At 37.0% G+C, this 18,252-nt stretch overlaps 4 protein-coding genes across 5 annotated transcripts; 3 read left to right on the top strand and 1 right to left on the bottom strand.

Moving 5' to 3' along the window:
- The first annotated feature begins 557 nt into the window (after positions 1-557).
- On the top strand, positions 558-3,206 carry SDG20 (SET domain protein 20). Its single transcript, XM_021426449.2, has 2 exons — positions 558-1,371; positions 2,374-3,206. Exons 1-2 carry the CDS (start codon positions 627-629, stop codon positions 2,760-2,762), a joined length of 1,134 nt encoding a protein of 377 aa, XP_021282124.1. The 5' UTR covers positions 558-626; the 3' UTR covers positions 2,763-3,206.
- Positions 3,207-3,865: 659 nt separating this feature from the next.
- On the top strand, positions 3,866-5,499 carry LBD20 (LOB domain-containing protein 20). Its single transcript, XM_021426450.2, is given in 3 exon segments — positions 3,866-4,342; positions 5,139-5,468; positions 5,470-5,499. Coding segments are annotated over 3 exon segments (744 nt in total). The 5' UTR covers positions 3,866-3,958.
- A 429-nt stretch (positions 5,500-5,928) lies between these two features.
- LOC110414612 (ubiquitin-conjugating enzyme E2 2-like) lies at positions 5,929-9,833 on the top strand. Its single transcript, XM_021425886.1, has 5 exons — positions 5,929-6,290; positions 6,394-6,419; positions 7,390-7,479; positions 7,582-7,670; positions 9,259-9,833. Exons 1-5 carry the CDS (start codon positions 6,166-6,168, stop codon positions 9,385-9,387), a joined length of 459 nt encoding a protein of 152 aa, XP_021281561.1. The 5' UTR covers positions 5,929-6,165; the 3' UTR covers positions 9,388-9,833.
- Positions 9,280-17,424, bottom strand: LOC110414611 (Leucine-rich repeat protein kinase family protein). 2 transcript variants are annotated; one of them, XM_021425884.2, is made up of 10 exons: positions 17,268-17,424; positions 16,260-16,305; positions 14,446-15,980; positions 13,992-14,125; positions 13,136-13,376; positions 12,505-12,710; positions 12,334-12,383; positions 11,822-11,933; positions 10,924-11,216; positions 9,280-10,756 (listed from the first exon to the last, which is right to left on the bottom strand). In XM_021425884.2, the coding sequence occupies exons 3-9, from the start codon at positions 15,797-15,799 to the stop codon at positions 10,938-10,940; spliced, it is 2,376 nt and encodes a 791-aa protein (XP_021281559.1). In that variant the 5' UTR covers positions 15,800-15,980; positions 16,260-16,305; positions 17,268-17,424; the 3' UTR covers positions 9,280-10,756; positions 10,924-10,937. The 2 variants fall into 2 exon arrangements, with proteins under 2 accessions (XP_021281559.1, XP_021281558.1); XM_021425883.2 differs by lacking the exon at positions 17,268-17,424 and having other exon boundaries at positions 16,260-17,247.
- Between the last annotated feature and the right edge of the window lie 828 nt (positions 17,425-18,252).

Consider the following 18,252-nt stretch of genomic DNA (forward strand, 5'->3'; position numbering starts at 1 on the left):
AGATGAATATCAGAGTGTATGTGAAGCTTGTGCTTAGTGGCGCGATTTAAAGCAATTACGATGGTAAGTAGTTATTAGTTATCAGCACTTTATGGTTTTTCTGGATTGTTATTATCTTTGAACTTTATGTTTAATGTTGGTGTTAGTTTAATTTGAACTTTAGAGCAAATCACAATGTCCATTTTTCTTTGTAACGTTCATGGACATTGAGCAGCAAAAATAATTGATTTTAATAGTTTTAGATATTATCACAAAATTCATAATTATTATAAAATATGGTTATTTTAAATAGTTTTAAGTATTATTACAAAAAATACAATTTTAGTAATTTCACGTATTTTTAAAATTTAAATAATAAGTATTCAAATGTTATTCATTATTTTAAAAGATAAAATTTAAAAATTTATATTAAAAAAATGTAAGTGTATTAAATTTTTTAAAAATTTTAATCAATACTTTGTCTTATATATCAAAAATTATAATCTATTATTTTTTCATCAATAATTTTTAAGTAGAAGCAACAAATCCAAATGAAGTCATTTCTTTTAGCCCAAACGCTTATCATAAATTAGCAGCTCTAACTTTCTAAACCGAAACAAACCAAACCAGATCACGCGCCGGTCTCCATGTTGCCGCCACCGCCCAAAAAATCCCACCTAAAGGAACTAGCCCCAGAAAGCCAAGGCTTGAACCAACCATTGTTTCAATGCGCAGTCCTGATCCTTCCATGGCTGACCCCTCAAGAACTGGCTACCATCTCCCTCACCTGCAAGACCCTTCACCAACTTGCCCGTTCCCTCACTCTCCACCGCTCCGTCGACGCTTCCAGATCCTTTGAAAACCTTCCCATCCCGTTTCATAACACAGTCGATCAATACCCATATGCCTACTTCATCTACACCCCTTCTCAAATCATCCCCTCTCCTTCTTTTCCTTATTTACAGCGTCAAGCTTGGGGACCCAACAGCTTACTGAGTCAACTCGGTCCCAACTCGTCGCAAGGTCAGGCCCTTTCTGGGTCGAGCTCTTCGGATGCTGAAATGGGTTGTGCTTATTTTCAACAGAGTCGAGTGGCTGATTTTTCGATGTGGGTGAGTGTGGTGGGCGAGTCGGCGTGCGTGTGTGAGAGGTGTTTAAAGGTGACTGAAGATAATGTGATTGGATGTCCGTGCATGGAGTTGGAGGGGGCCGAGTGGATGGGGATACTGAGTGAGTGTGGACCGAGTTGCCGATGCGGGTTGGAGTGTGGGAATCGGCCGAGTCAGAGAGGGATACGAGTTCAGTTGAAGATTGTGAGAGATATAAGAAAAGGGTGGGGCTTATATGCTGCTCAATGGATTCAGAGGGGGCAATTCGTCTGTGAGTATGCAGGTACTTAATTTGACAGTTTAGCCTTTCTTTTTTTCTTCAGTTACATATATTTTTACCCCAAAATGAATTTTTTAATACGAAAGGTTGTGATGATTTACTGTTTTAGTATCTTTCTCTCAGTAAGATTCAGTTGCTTTGGCAGAAGAGTGGTCACTTGTATGTGTTGTTTTGGGTAAATTGATGATTATTAAAAGATGGCTCTGTTTTTAAGAATAGAAGCATGAGTTTGGTGAGGGCTTATTGCCAGGAAATCCTATAACATTACAAGAAAACAATATGACGACCTGGAGAAAGCATAGAAATTTTGAAGTTTGAATATATGTATGTACATAATATAGAGACAGCACCATCACAAATTAATAATGCAGGCTACATGGTATTATATTCTCCTCTAGCAATGCAGCTAGCTTCCTGTTTCTCCCCCTTTTTCCCCCACGCTATTTTGCTTCATGTCACCAATGTGTAACAACTTGCTATCTTTACCAAAGTTGGGGTTGTCAATTCTTACTGATCAGGCTGATGGTTTGCCTTGTATCATCCCCATTTCTGCTTCCTGGTTGTTGCTGTTTGCACCTTCTTGCTTTCTGGTTCTTACTGTTCTACGACCTTGATCTTTCTATGCTCTGCTAAACAGAAAGCCATGTTAGTGTTACTGAATTAATAATGGTGCTGAATTTTTACGTGATTCAGAAAGCTGTTGCAAACCTCACTGGAGACAACATGCTGAGGCTTTAATTATAATTGTTTCTTCACCTCCTCTTCATCATCTCTCTTTAGTTTTGTTCTTTGTGCACATCATTCATTATCCTCAAAGCATTTAGAAGAACAAGCTATCTGGAAAAATTTTCTGGGAGAAATATTTTGGATGGAAGTAATTGTGTCTGTTGTTCCTCAGTTCTGTACAGCTGTCTGTTATTCCTCAGTTCTGTACAGCTGGTACATGTTTTGTATCTCTGGAGATCAGTCCTTAAATGCTGTTCTCTTTGCAATTTGCTTGCATAGGTGAGCTTTTGACAACCAAAGAAGCTAGGAGGAGGCAACAAATCTATGATGAACTTGCTTCAGGCGGTCACTTTTCTTCTGCTCTTCTAGTTGTGAGAGAACATCTTCCATCGGGGAAGGCATGCTTAAGGATTAATATAGATGCCACGAGAGTCGGAAATGTTGCTCGCTTCATTAACCATTCTTGTGATGGTGGTAATCTATCGACAGTACTTGTGAGAAGCTCGGGAGCTTTGTTGCCTCGTCTTTGTTTCTTTGCTTCTGAAGACATAAATGAAGATGAGGAGCTCACTTTTAGCTATGGGGAAATTAGAGTCAGGCCTAAGGGCTTGAAATGTTTCTGTGGAAGCTCTTGTTGTCTTGGAACTTTACCTTCAGAACATACTTGAAAGCACCCAAGCTGTCATTAATAGAAAGCATTGCTGCACAATTGCTGGTGATGTTCACAAAAGGTATATTGATTGTCTAAATGTATAGCTATGCCCAATTGATGGGCTAATCTTCTGTTGTGTCTTTCCAAGAGAACCATGCTAGAGCCTTTGCTTTTTGATAGTACAAGGAGAGCACCGCGACTTTAAATTTTAAATGTTTAAGAATTCTTTACTCAAAACTCTAATCCCTCAGTGTACTCAAAATTGAAGTTCTTCCTTTTGACAGCATAAATTACCTAGCTTGCTAATTGTACATGAATAGCAACAACTTGTGATCTTTTTCTCTATCTGTTAACTGTTAATTGTCTCAGAAAATCTACTCTGTCCTGCTCTCTTGCTCTTCATTTCTTTTCTCAAATACAACTAGAATATGTCTGTTCAAAGATGTCATTTGTTGTAGCTTGGTTGGCTTGGCATGGTACAAGTTCAGTGGGAAAAACTATTCTCAGTTCCATTTTTGTGTTGCTCAGACATGGGAGTGTTTCTTTTTGTTCTGTAACGAGTATTAGCAGAATTATACTAAATCTAGTAATGAAAATGAAGCTGAAGAACGCAAATAAGATGATACTATTATATAAATCGTTACTACAAGAAAGGGCTAAAGGCTGAAACTTCACAGCTTGGAACTTCATTCATGGCATGACATCCTTGCAAGTTTGGTAGCAAGCTACTAATCCCACACGCCACGGGCAGCACAAATCTTGTGCCCTCCCATAAAGACAACCCTCCTCGACTCTTACAAATGAAACTTCGCATTACTTTCTTTTACCATTTTTATATAATCCCCATATCTAACACCTTCATTAAACTACTAATTTAACCATGCCCCAACTCCCATCTCAAACAAGCCACTCCCTTTGCACGTGCCCCTCACACCACCCAGCCTCTTCCCATTTTACTACCCCTCCACCAACCATAACGCCCCAGCTCTCTTTCTGTATTTAGTTTTTATATTATAAAGTGTTTTATATTTGAAAAAAAAAAAACAAAAGAAAAAGAAAGAAAAGGAAGCTTACCACAGTTCTCTTGGCAACCCCATTCACGAGACAAACGTGCCGTCCTCAACATTTTTTCTCACATATAAGCAACCAAACTCACCACCTTTCTCATTTGCGCTCTCTTTTTAACCCCAACCCTAACACTAACATCCCTCAATGGCCGAGCCACAATGCCATGGCATGTCTGAAACTCGTAGGAAGGGCACCAGCAAGCGTGCCACCATGCCGGTAGAGGCTGATGAGCCGGTGGTGGCGGCACCTGCCCCAGTCCCAGCAGCACCATGTGGGGCATGCAAGTTCTTGAGGAGGAAGTGTATTAGTGGGTGCATATTTGCACCCCACTTTGGCTCAGACCAGGGTGCAGCCAGGTTTGCTGCCGTGCACAAGGTGTTCGGAGCTAGTAACGTGTCGAAGCTCTTGCTTCACATTCCGGTGAACCGGAGACACGATGCTGTGGTCACGATATCGTATGAAGCTCAGGCCAGGCTGTCGGACCCGGTTTATGGTTGTGTCTCAACCATACTTTCTTTACAACAACAGGTTAATCTACACATGCATTACCATATTAATTAGTTTCTTCCTCTTGGTTTTTTCAATGGAAACCAATTAAATCTTTAGAATTTAAACAAAAATATCAAGGAAAAAGACAGGAGAAGATGATTGTTTTCAGTGAAAAGTTTGCAAAATGATGTTGGCTAAGTTGTTTTCTTGCTATACCTACACCTTCTTTTAAGTTGCATACTGTTTGAAAAGGAACCAATGGACTCTGCGCCTTCACGTTTTTCTCATTCTATTAGCATTATGCTGGACCAAATTAGAGGTCATAATTATTAAATAAATGAAATTAATCTACTTTTTTTCTTTATTTGGGAAGAGAATTTCAGCCAAAAAAAGTCATGCACTAATTGTTGAGATAATTATTAAGACCTTGGAATTACTTACATTGCAAGAAAGTATAATCACAAATATTGAATTTCATGCTTACATATAGACTAGGCAATATGAGTTTAATATTGAAACAAGACCAGAGTTGCTCTCTGCACAGTTTTTTGTCATAAAAGTGAAAATCATATTATGATCTTCCTTAAATTATAAGGAAAATTTAGTTATTAACCGCAAGATATTAAGTTATTTGTGCTTTAATTATCGTTAGCTTAATGTTTAACTTTCCTTTACCAACTATAAGATCAACACCAAAAGAATGCTCCAATGATTTCTTAGTATAATAGTGCTAATCTGTCCAAAAATTTGCTAAAATATTCTTTATGATTGCTAAAAGTAATTCATATTCTATTTGCTTATAGTTGATAGAAGATCATGGTGATGCTTTTTGCAGGTAGCTTCTCTACAAGCTGAGCTAGCAATGGTGCAAAACCAACTGATTAACAGTCGATTTGCCATGGCAAATGCCCTCCAAAGCTCCCAGCAACAGCAGCAGCAGCAGCAGCAGCAGCAACAGCAACAACATATTGGATTGCTGCAGCCAGCGTACTCAAACAACTCCTCGGCTTCCAATAGCCTCATCAACATGAGCAACTTCACCTCCAGTTTTGACCTCGTAGCTGAAACTGCACCATCCTCTCAAAGCATGGACCGTCTCGATCAGCTCTCCAGGCCATGCCATGACGACGAAGATGATGAAGAAGAGAGCCGGATTCCGGCCATTTTTCGCCATTGAACTTATTCACCGGAGATAAACTTTAGGATTTTTTTTGTCTTTCCTTTATAAAATTAATAAAACTTTTATCTATATAGAGAATATATATGTGGCATGCCCATGCAGTGCTCCTCAGTACGTTATATGCAAAGCCATTTCTATTTGTATAACATCATTCCCAAAAGCATAACATAAACATATAAACCAAGGTTTATATGAGATATTATTAAAGGCGAACGACAAATTAATGGAATAATCTTATATTTTTCCTACTTGCTTAGGTTAGTGTGAGTAACCAAAAGGAAAGATGATAATATGAATAATTAAGAATAAAAAACAGAAGAAGAAAAAGTACAATTAGTCGGCAATGACGTGGCGAGACACTATTTGTCCGTTCCAAAACTTACCTAACCATGCAGTCACATCATCACTACCCCATGTTTTCATTTTTCATTTCCCTAAATCATCTTCGTTCTTTTCCACGCACAAATACAAATAAACCCGCACTCCCAAGCTGAAGAGGAGAGAGAGAGAGAGGAAGAAAGAAACGCAAGCTTGACCTCTCTTTGTGAAACCCGGGAAATCCCAGAGATGATTCTTTTTTAGATTTCCCTCAGATCTCTTTTTCTTTGTAAAAGAAATCTGGGTTTTTGTTTTATTTTTTTGCTTTTATCTGTTGGGTTGGTTTTAGAAAAGAAGGAAACCTATGTCTACCCCATCAAGGAAGAGGCTGATGAGAGACTTCAAGAGGCTCCAGCAGGATCCACCGGCTGGTATTAGTGGGGCTCCTCAAGATAATAATATCATGCTTTGGAACGCTGTTATTTTTGGGTATATTCTCAATTTTCTTCATTTCTTTGTCTTTTATTTGCTTCTTTTTTTTTTCTTTTAGATTTGGTTATGGTTTTTGATTTTTGAGTTTTTTTTTGGGCAGGCCTGATGATACTCCTTGGGATGGAGGTAAAAATTGTTACTTTTTTTTTGTCTTCTTTTTCTTGAACGTTATTAATTTTTAATTTTGTTTGTTATGCAATTGATGCTTTCTTATGGGCTTTTGTTGGAATTGTGTAATATGAGCTGCATTAATTATGTTACTTTTTGGGTTTTAGCTGAAAATTAATAAAATTGGATCTTTTTTTTTTTGCTTCGCTACCAGTTGCTTTGGTCGTTTTACCTTGAAATTTGAGCTGTTATGTATTTTGCTACATGCATGCATAAACTAGCATACATAGATCCATAATTCAGACGCACATGATTTACTTGAGTTGGTGAAGATGGAGTGTAGTTGAATCTTTGTGGAATCTCTTTAATTGTCCACGAAGTATTTGTGGTTTATGGTTTTAGAGTTTATTTTTTGATCCTCATGTGTTTTCTATTGATGGGGATGATGATTAATGTGAATTGACCATTGGCTTTGACTATCATAGCAATGGCATTTTCCCTGCTTTTCTTTGATGCTATCTGCCTTTGAATGTTTTTTTGGTCAGTTTAGTGCCAAGCATTAGCAAGTCACCTTCATTCCATTGCCTATTTGTTTAAATTTGGGAGTTTTCTTACCCTGTTACCTGAAATTGTTGCTGTAACTCGTGGAATTGTTACATTTAATAATTGGAACTTCAAACTGTGACCTTTCAAATGATAAAATTTGTTGCTATAACTTTGTGCTTTGACTGGAAAGACTGGAAAGAGAGTTTTAGGGCTTGGGTGGGTATAATGGGGTAGGGTTAGCAAGGTTAAGACTCAATAAAATTGTTGACTTTATGGTGTTTGGGAGATTTCATGTTTTCTGGTATCCTAGGTATCTTGTTTTCTATTGCCTGGTTATTCTTTCAGTTTACCTTCCTGGTGGTATTTTAGTTTTCATGTTTTTAGGATAATAAATTAGTTTGTATTTCTCATGTAACACGAGGAATTTCTTGAGATTTCTCAGGTACGTTCAAGTTGACTTTGCAGTTTACTGAGGATTATCCAAATAAACCTCCAACTGTCCGGTTCATCTCAAGAATGTTTCATCCAAATAGTATGTACAAGATGTTGTTCATTGATTTTGTTTGTGGCCTTAGCTGCAAATTGTTTTGTTTTGTTTCTTTTGCCATCTAATGATCAGTCATGGTTTGATCAGTCTATGCAGATGGAAGTATTTGTCTGGATATTTTACAAAATCAGTGGAGTCCAATATATGATGTTGCAGCTATACTCACCTCTATCCAGGTGCAGCATTCTATGCCTTTTTACCTTTTATTTACTTTCTGAAGAAATATTGCTTCTCCTCAATGGCTTCCTCGACTGTGATGTTTGCACTTTGTTGAATTTCAAATTAAAACTTTATGAGTTATCTATGTCTTTACACGAGTAAGTCATTCACCTTTGCTCATCCGATTTCCGCAGAAAAAAACCATTGATGCAATAAGCATACTTTTGATTGATATTCTGGTCGTCTCAATTAGATTTTTAATGCATATCAATTTTAGAAACCTTAATTGAAATTTGTTCGGTTATTAATATTTGCTGCATAGTCATTTGGCTGTTGCTGTGTGCCTGTGTTCAGTGTTTATGATTTTTTTTTTTTGAAGAAAAAAGTTAAGAGAAAGGAAAGATAGATGTGACATGTAAAACGTACAAGGAGATTCTTTGGCAGCCTAGGCACATGGCAAACATAAAAGGTTTAGAAAAGCCACTGATTGGGCTCCTTGAAAATAATTGAACCGTGGAAGCATGACATCTCAAACTTTAGTCCTTTGGAAAGGACTGGAGTGGTTGTGAGGGTAATGCAATATAAACTACGGATGTAGGAGGAGACATGTGTGCTAAAGATATATGCTATATATGCAGGCTGTAGGGCTATGTACTGTGATTTAATGGTTGGCCAAAACTTGGAAATGGGCAGGGTGTCATGTCCCTCTTACCTTTTATTTTTGTTTATTTCTCCTTTTTAGCTGCCCTACAGTATTTTGTCCCTGAAGAAAAGTCAAATGTGTAGTCATTATCAAATTTCTTGTCATAGATAAGAATGTCTTGGTGCTTTAAACAAAGTGCTTATCCATGATGGACCAAACTTCAAGGATTGAGGTGTTCTTACCTGTGTACATAAAAATATGCTCTTTTTATCATGTGAATACAGGTGGTCAGATGTTAGTAGTGTAAGCTTGTGTGATCACTCATAGCTTTGTTTGACCTGGAGTATCAACAGACTCAATAAAACGAAAGAGTGACCTATGTGGTCCTAGTGGCATATATGCATTTAGCCTTTAATGTATTTCAAGAATTTTGTATGATGCAAGCGGACTTGTATGTTCACTAACTTTTTCAAAAGATACTTGAGGGAATGGCATCAGGCACTATGGCCTGAGCTTTGTTCTGTCAACTCTCCATTTTCTAACCAATGAAAGTAATGAGTCATAATGTCAGAAAGGGTGCTGCCCTGTTACGTATTTACCTGGAAGCCTAGAAGGGAAATATACAAGAGGGCACCAAAAACAGTTAACAAGGAGACAGAAACAAGTCCAGTTCTTTTAAAATCTAAGTTATATCTCTAGGAGCCAGTTTTTTAGGAAGGTCAGTCATTAAATTATCGCATTTGATTGGAATAACTTTGAAATTTGTGATTAAGTTGTAGTGTGTTGATCAACATCAAGCAAGCATTTGGAAAGTGGGTTCCAATCAAGAATCTGTTGTGTATAGATGGTTTCTTGTTAACTGTCATTATGCAGTTTGATCAACTTAGTTTTCTTAAAAGGTGAGAGAGGTTCTCAGTTAATGCAAATTAAAGATGCTAATGACATTGTTGTGCTTTTGCCAGTCTCTACTTTGTGATCCAAACCCAAACTCTCCAGCAAACTCTGAAGCTGCTCGTATGTTTAGTGAGAATAAGCGGGAATACAACCGAAGAGTGCGTGAAATTGTGGAGCAGAGCTGGACCGCTGACTGAGTCCAGTAAAGCACCAATAACCTGTGTCATTCTGTGAAAATAAAATGTGCTGGTGGTGCTTGTGAAGTTGAAGACTGTTTTCCAAACCTTTTGTTAGGGAGTGGACTAGTGTAGTCTGTTTTCGTGTGCATTGTGCAAAGACGATTTTTTTGAATGATTTGATTTCTGTCTCTTAGACAGCTTTGCTTTTGCTGATTTCTGAATGTTGAATCCTATTCTTTACACATCTTTCTTGTAATGTGGCTGTCAGTTTCGCTAGTAGCATCTGTATATGAGTATCTTTGTGGTACTAATGTCCCAGGCAAGAGAATCCTTGCTCTTAGAGACCAAATTGGAGGAGCTTTTCATTGTAATTGAATTAGTAAGATAATTCAAACAATGTGAATGGCTGCTAGGAACTCCTGTTTTTGCTTAAATCTAGTCAGATTTGCTGGTTGTTTTGCTTATCTTTGTGTATAACATGCGCTGTGTTTAGGGTTCATTAATGTTGGGTATAATGTGACTACAAACGTTTTGTTTTGCATTTCCTCCTACTGCCATTAATACTGTGGACCCCTTTCTGTAACAAATGAATGAAATGTAAGCTGCATTTTTAAAAATATCCACAAAAAAAGGATGACAATGTTGCCATATATTTTAATCAATCTGCTGGATAATGTCAGGTATGTGAAATAATGCAAGACAATGTTGCCATATATTTTAATCAATCTGCTGGATAATGTCAGGTATATGAAATAATGCAACCTCTGGTTGAATGCTCAGTGATTTCAAACAAAACTGTCTTTGGGCATTTGTCATTTGATTTATTTCTTTCATTTCTACATATTGTTTATGATAATCTACAAAGCAATGATAGAGAGCAGATGCAGCTAATCCATGGCAATCAGGGTTGGCAGCAATTGTTCAGATAGTTATTAAGTTTAATTATGAACTTACTGAAAAAGAATTTAAGACGATGGTATGGCTAAAAGACAGCTTTCTGCATTTCTCAGAAAACTAGTATAGACAATTTGGTTCTGCAGTTTCCAACTTGTCAAGTAACTATATAACTTTGAGAAATCACAAAATGAGAAATAGGGAGAAGTATGAGCCTGTGACTGTGAGGAGAAAAACCCTCCCAAGGCTTAGATAGCTGGAATGAAAGGATTTAGCAGCACCAGTGAGAAATCCTCCTGAGTCCTTGCTAGGCAGGGAGGATAGAAAGGGGACATGATGGAAAATTTTTTAATCCAATGGTCAAGTTTCGAAATATGGTACATTGTACATAACCAATCAACCATTGGATTAAAACTTTTTCCTACCTTCCTCTTTTGCACCCTCCCAATCCAGTGGAGCATTTTCCCTACTATCCTCTTGTGATTGCCATATCCTGCGCAGAAAGATTTTAAGGTTTAAGTTACTGCATGACATTATGAAAGACCCTAGATTCTACCTTCATCAATTTGTGATTATCGTATGTCAAAAGGAAATTACAGATTCAGTTCACATTGACAGCGTAACAGAAACACAAGTTTAACAGCCTGATAATAGAAATACCTGAAAAGTTACTGCTAACGGAAAGCAACACGAAGGTGTGGGGCTTGGGAAGGAGAACCTGGAGATCCTTCACTGCTCTGTGAATCTCCCCGCCATGCGTCTTGAACTTGAGCAGCAAATTGCAAGTTCCACAGCACATCCTCAACCGAAGGCCTCTCTGTAGGGTCCCTTAGAAGACATCTGACACAAATTTCCATCATTGTCTTCAATGACTGATCTGAGCAAGACTTCTGAACTGCTGTATCAGCAACGCTTCTTCTAGTTACATCATCAGTTGCTAAGATTGCTTGTAACTGCACAGGATTAAAGGACAATGAATAAGGAAATGTTTGAGTTTCTTTGTACAGTCAAAACCTATATAAGTTCTTATTGCATAAAGGTGACACAACATTCAATTATCTGCTACTAGGAAGCAGCTATGACAATAATTCTCTCTGTTGCTTCTAATTTATCAAATAATATTGTCTGCTAAACAAGTATTATTTGGTGGCCAGAAACAAGTATTATTCATGATTTCCATCTAACAATGCAAAACCTAGTGCTTCTAGAAAAGAATGACAAACAATTGACAAGAATAAGAGAATAATTGTGTCCTCCTATGCTAGCATTCCAGGAAAAGTCCGAGAAAAAAGAAACGAAAATCTTTCTTCTTCCTCTTCCTGATCCCTTTAATGAACATTACAAAACATTGGCTGACCTCTTTGACAAAAAGGTCATTAAAAGTGTAACACATATATCTGTTTGAGACTAACTTGTATGAGTTCTAAGTTCATATCTGAATTTCAATGTTTCTGGCGTCTGTCATGAATGTGCCTTTTTTTTGGTGATGAGAAATGAAAAAAAAAAATGGAAAGAGACTTGGAACTCACAATTACAACAAAGCAAAACTATGATTTACCTGGTTTTTAAGAATTTGCACCTCATTCTTGGTTTTCAGTGGCCTCCCCAGAATCATTTCGAGTAAAATCACTCCAAAATCATAGACATCAACCTTATCGTCATAGCTTACCCTGTCAAGTAACAAAAGCAAAGGCAACATTTTAATGAAACATCATATTTTAGATGGTTCTATTATTCACACAGACTTAACTCTGTAGGGGATGAACTTTGAGGGAGGGAATATGATAGCACCATTTCACAGGAGGAATGATTGTGTGCAGAATTAGAGTTCAAATTAATGGAAGTCTTTACTTATACAAATAAATGTTATTGATCTTGAATACAAGAATTTTACCTCTGAACAAATCATATACAGATAAATACAAGTACGATGGTATGTAGTCACTTGTTCGTGAGAATTTAAAGGGCCATTTACATGCTAAAAAGTAATATGGGCATCTTGGTTGAACAATATCTGTTTAAACTATAACTGTAGAACTTCAGTCTCATACAGGATATGCCATTACAAACCTTGCACTATTACTTGGATCCTTGGGTAGAGCAAAAGTTCCATGACCAACCTGCAAGAATGAGTAGGACTAAGTATTATCTCACAAGGTTCACTTCAAGGAAGCAAAAAGTCCCTACAGAACTAATATATCTGTTAAATTTTTTTAAAAAAATTTTCGTCATTGCTCATACCTTTCCTGCACTCTCTGCTAATAAGGGCAGGTTGTAACTGCTAATTTTTGCAGCAAGGTTCTGGTCCAACAAAATATCAGTAATTTTCAATTTGTTTGAGTACACACCAGGCACGATCCCTGTGTGCAAAAATTGGATGCCCTTTGCTATCCCTATTGCAGCAGATATGCGTTGAGCCCATGTAAGTGATCGTCTGGCATGTTCTTCTGCCAACCAGAATGTAAGAGATAACAAACCATCCAAACTATAAATGATAAAATAAGCATTCAGGTCTTCTGGATGGAGGACAGGAAAATGAAATGTTGCTTTTATGTCTCTAAAATGTAAAACAGATTGGATGCTGTTGTCTTGTTGATGAACAACAGCTAAACAAACTGAACAAACCAGTTACTCATTTTGATAACCAAGATAATTGCTTCACACTTATAAATGATCCACTCAAATAATCAAAAGGTGCAGAAAAGAATTCTTCCAGTCAAAGAATAAAGAAGCGAAATTTCCTCAAGAGGAAAATTCATGTGTCCGATCACACTAAAATTTAGCCTAAACCAGTGCAGAGAAGAAGGTTTCAAACAGTGTAGCCTCAAATATTTTCTGTAGAGAAAAATTTAACATAGAGATTTAGAATTACCAGATATCCAGCTCCTCAGAGTGCCATTTGGTACATATTCAAAAATGAGAAATATTCTGCTGACACTTGAATCATCCAAGTAGCACTCAAAGCAGTGTCCAAGAGCACTAACTAAATGGCGATATCTTAATTTTGAAATCAGCTCTACATGGTGCATAAAGCTTTGAGTGCTGTGGCTTTTCTTCATTTTCAGGCATCTGATGGCCACAAAGGTGCCATCTTTCAGCCGACCTCTATACATCTGAAATCGTAAATGGAATATGTTAAGGGATTTACAAAGGAATTTTTTTTCCCCATTTTTAGATGTAGATAATAAGAATAAAGACAAAACCAGGGCCACTAAAGCTATTCAATGATTTCACAATGTACATTCAAGCACATTATGCTTTTGGAAATTGCTGAAGCACAGGCTCACTTCTTACCATGTGTTGGAATTAGTTTTTCAATGACAAGGCTACTGGGATTTGAAAATCAGTCCACCACTTTAAACAAACTTTGATACCATATCAGAGAATCATTCAACTTTCAATTCAGTTCATTATAATAGAAGTCAATGGGCCAGCAATTGGTTTTAAATTTTTAAAAAAAAGGAAAAAAAATGCAAAAGGGTTGATCAAAAACCAAGAAACAAAGGACAAAGGTTATTTAAACCAATATTCGTTTACAAAGCAGAAAGCCTGGAAATAAGTCATATGGAGCCAACCAGACAGAAAAGTCTGGTATGAGAGGAAGTGTAATAAGAAACCTAGCACAAATGTGAAATAGAACTTCATGAATATGGTTGGAGAAAATCATGGGAGTAAAATATGCTGCCACAATGCAAAAATATCAGGTATATGTTAACCATATCACATACCTGCCCTTGAGAACCTTCACCCATGAAAGCAGTTGTGTCAAAGTTGTTTGTAGCATCCTCAAGTTCTTCCAATGAAAAGGTTCGATAAGCTGGAAGGCCAAGTGCTCCCAGCTTCATTGTTTGAGATATATACCCTTCAAGTAGCCAAAAATCATGTGATCAGAATTGCAACTAATGAAAACTATGGTAGGCCACATTCATTATTTATTTACTTATTTTTTTGTTTATGTTTTCTGCATTGCATTTGAACTGATGCAACAAGTGAGATGCTTAGAGGGTTGTTGAATCTAACAATTTCATATTCAACAAGTGACATTTTGTTAAACTTTGATATTTGAACTACAACCTGAACAAGTCTTCTTATGACCCAACTAAAGATAACTTTCATGGTCATGCACATCTATTTGGAGTCATTGTTCGTAAATAGAGAAAGAGAGGCAGAGAGGATCCTTACTTGCATCAGATAGTAGCTTTGACGTGTACCCGGTTGATGATGCTTTCTCTGCAATCAATCTTGTAGTAGGTTTATTGGTTGTCTTCTTTGCATTCTGCCTTCTAACAAATATGAAAATGAGACCAAGAAGCACTATTCCACCAATAATTCCTCCAGTTATGCCCAAGGAAAGAGCTACTTTAGAAACTTTACTCTTCTTATGCTGGGGTAAGATTCCCACAGCTAAGGCTTCATTTCGACAGAAGGAAAGTGGATGTTGATTTTCCTTTCCAGTTGCCAGACAATTCCAAGCATACAGGAAGACTCTGTCTTTAGAATCTGAAAGACAGCTGGGCAAGTTTCCAGTCAAAAGATTTGAGGATAAATCTGCAAATTCTAGTTCCACATTGCAAGAAGTATTTTCAAAAAGCTTCCCAGTGAGTTTGTTGTTTGCAATATTTACATAAGAAACAGAAGGTAGGGATAACAATGTTGGCGGAAATGGCCCAACAAATCTATTGAATGACAGGTCCAGCCATTGAAGTTGGTAATAGGAGCTCAATTCGGAAGGAATGCCAGACCTAAACCTGTTCTTTCCCAGTATAAGGCGAACCAACTTGTTGCCAACCAGAGGAAACCGAGGTCCAAATGCATTATCTTCTAGATCAAGCTCTTGAAGATTTGTTAAACTGATAAAATCAGGCACTTCTCCATAGAAGTGGTTATGTGAAAGTGCAAGAACTCTAAGATTCTCCAAACTGCTAAAAGAATCAGGCAGGGAGCCATTGAATAAATTCTTCCTCAAACTAAGAACAGTCAGAATTGGAAATGAACCTAGCCATTCAGGTAGCCGACCAGAGAACATGTTGTCATCAAGTATGAGAGTTCGAAGGCCAGTTACAGTTGAAAGCTCATGAGGGATTGCTCCATATAGGAAATTTGAAGTCATGTTAAGTATTTCCAGTGAGGATAAACGTGCGATTTTACCAGGCAATGGCCCCCATAAACCAAGAGAAACCAATGTAAGGACTTTCAAGTCTGGAAGCTTAACAAGGGTTGTGACAAAGGAATCCATGGAAAAGTTTCTAGGTAGCAAAGGAGTTCCTTTTATTCCAATTATATGTAGCTGAGTTATGCTGTCTTCATAGCATACCACGGTTACTTGTGATGTAGGTTCAGTGTTGCAGAAGTCTATGGTGCTATTCCAGCTACTTATAATATCTGGATAATTCAAAAGCAATTTAAGTCTTAAAAGGGTAAGAGTCTGGGAGGACTGAAGCTGCTCTGAGTGATGGATTAAAATGAAGATTATAGCAAGAACTAGGAATAGGTGTTTAAATCCTTTAGCCATTGGAGGCATACGCAGAACCGGCATTAGGGGAAAAGCACTGAGCAGCTTTGAAGGATTAGAAAATGAACATAAGTTGCAGAGATACCATCAACTCAAAATTGGTAGCAATCTTGCCATATTTTCTCCACATATGCAGAAACAGCAGAAATGGTTTGCAGCTATCAATCACTGAAGCTCACACTCCGAAGATCACATTGAGGAAGCTCTGCAAACATTACCATCAACATAATATTGGGAAAAGAAACAAACTCAATAGAAAACTGATATTTTAAAATTTGGCATATAATTATCTTTCAAGTAGAGATACTCAGCACTAAAGAAACACTCAAACAAAATCAAATATAGTCCACAAAAATTTATTATTTCTAGAGGCCTATTGCTTATAAGAAGTTTTGAGTACATTTATTATTTTATAACACAATTGTTATGTAGTGTTCTCAATACTCAGTACTATAACTTGTTTAAAAAATTATAGAAATCATACCTCTTGAGAGTGCAGATTGAACAGACCCCAGCTCAACTGGTGTGCCCTGCAAAACAGCATCTCTTTCTTCTTAACACTCCTCAAAAGGTAAATGCAGACAAATTAGGACAAGAAATTTCTTGCTGGAGAGCACCTGAGACTTTTAACTAGTCACAAAGACTCCAAAATAGAACAAAGAAGAAAGTGATGGTCTTAATAATCAATAACTTTGACTTCAAAATGAAAAAATCCCCTTCCAAAATCCCCAAAAGAAAGTGCTCCCCAAAAATAGAACACAATTGTCAAAGTAACTCAAATTAAATTCAGATTATGGACTTCCACTTGCATGCACACTTCGCCTGTTCACCACACTCAAGCCCTCCAACCAAAAACTCACTTCAGTTTGTTTCTTTTTTCTTTTCAGAATTGTCCTCTAACCCCTTTTGACCACACACTACAACCCAAAAGAAAAAGAAAAAACCCAAAAACTTATCAACCATACAACCACTCAGGGAGCTCTGGATCCTACTGACACGAGAAAAATTTTTTTCCAAAACCAGAGTCAGTTTCTTGATAATCCAAGCCAAGACAACCAAGTGACACGGGTTCAGAAAAACTTGTAACAGCCAAATATTTCACACCAAAGCTGACCTGTAAACCCCACAAACCGACAATTTACATTTCCTTCTCCACACACAAAAAAAAAAAGAGAGAGTGAAACTCCCAAACAAGTTTCTTTCTCTTGCTATAACTTTGTCACTGTACTTTTTTCTCCTTTTTCCCCTTAGAGGGTGTTAAAGAGAAGCTATAGCTGGAGTTATAAAAGCAAAAGAAAGGAAAAACAAAAAGAAGGATTCCTGCGGGAGATAGAAGGACCCTTTATTCCCCATAATTCAAATCGTCATGCAAACAGGTTTAGTTATATAACAAAACCTTGTCATAGTAAAGTTTATCAGATTTGGATAAACAATGGATTACAGAAAAGTTTATGTTATAAATAAAAATGTGTTAAGGCATATCAGCACAGACTGTAATGTAAGCTTTCGCTTTCTGAGTCTGGTAAACTTTGGCTTTCCAGGGTCCTGTCTACTTTGAGCTGGGAACCCACTTCCATGTTTCAGTCTGTTACTTTTGGCGCCTTCCCCTTTTTCTTTTTCTTCTTTCTCTCTGCTTTGCTGCTACCACCGCTTGCATTTAACTTCAACTTCTCATTTTGAGATTTAGTTTGTTCCATTATTATAAGATTGGTAACACTGTCATCAGCGTCAGCATAGTACTAGTATTATTATTTTTTCTCGAGAGACACCATGTGTAAAATTTGGCAACTATACTAACCCATTATTTGTTTTATATATATATATATATATATATATATATATATATATATAGTAGGAAGTTGTAAAGACCTTGTTATGCTACAACTCTCTTATTCTTTACCTTGGAAATCATTCAAGTTATAATTAAAAAGCATGGATTATTTAAGATGCCACAGTACCAAGCCGCCTTTGTATCAATTATTCATTGTACCTCAAGCTTCTGGACCCTATCTGCCCGCCGAAAAGCCACGCAAACATGCCCTACAGCAAAGGGCATCCCCCCATCTCTTGTAAAATTATAAAGATTTCCAATCCCTAATAAGCAACCTAAAATCAACAAATTTTACTCCCCATTGACTCAATGTTGAAGTAGCTGTTCCAGGTGTCCTACAACAAATTCTTTTGCTTGTATAAAGTAATTGTTTTGACCTCTTAATTGATCAATGAGTACTTACACCATATCCAAAATTCACTCAACTTTACTTTTTAACTGTTAGATGGCGCATAAAATTATGAAGAAACCGCATATATATAGAAAAAGTAGATGCATTAATGTCTTAATTACCTCCTTGTAAGAAGTACAAAAAGAACAAACAAACCAAGTGCAGGAATTGATTATATACTTCTGCACCTTTCTTAGAACTAGTTACTCTGCAAGAAAGCTGAGTTTGCCATGTATTGGAAATGTTTGGTAAGCA

Source organism: Theobroma umbraticum, unplaced genomic scaffold (genome assembly GCF_002168275.2).
Source record: "Theobroma umbraticum cultivar Fairchild unplaced genomic scaffold, ASM216827v3 scaffold_147.0, whole genome shotgun sequence".
Lineage (NCBI taxonomy): Eukaryota > Viridiplantae > Streptophyta > Magnoliopsida > Malvales > Malvaceae > Theobroma > Theobroma umbraticum.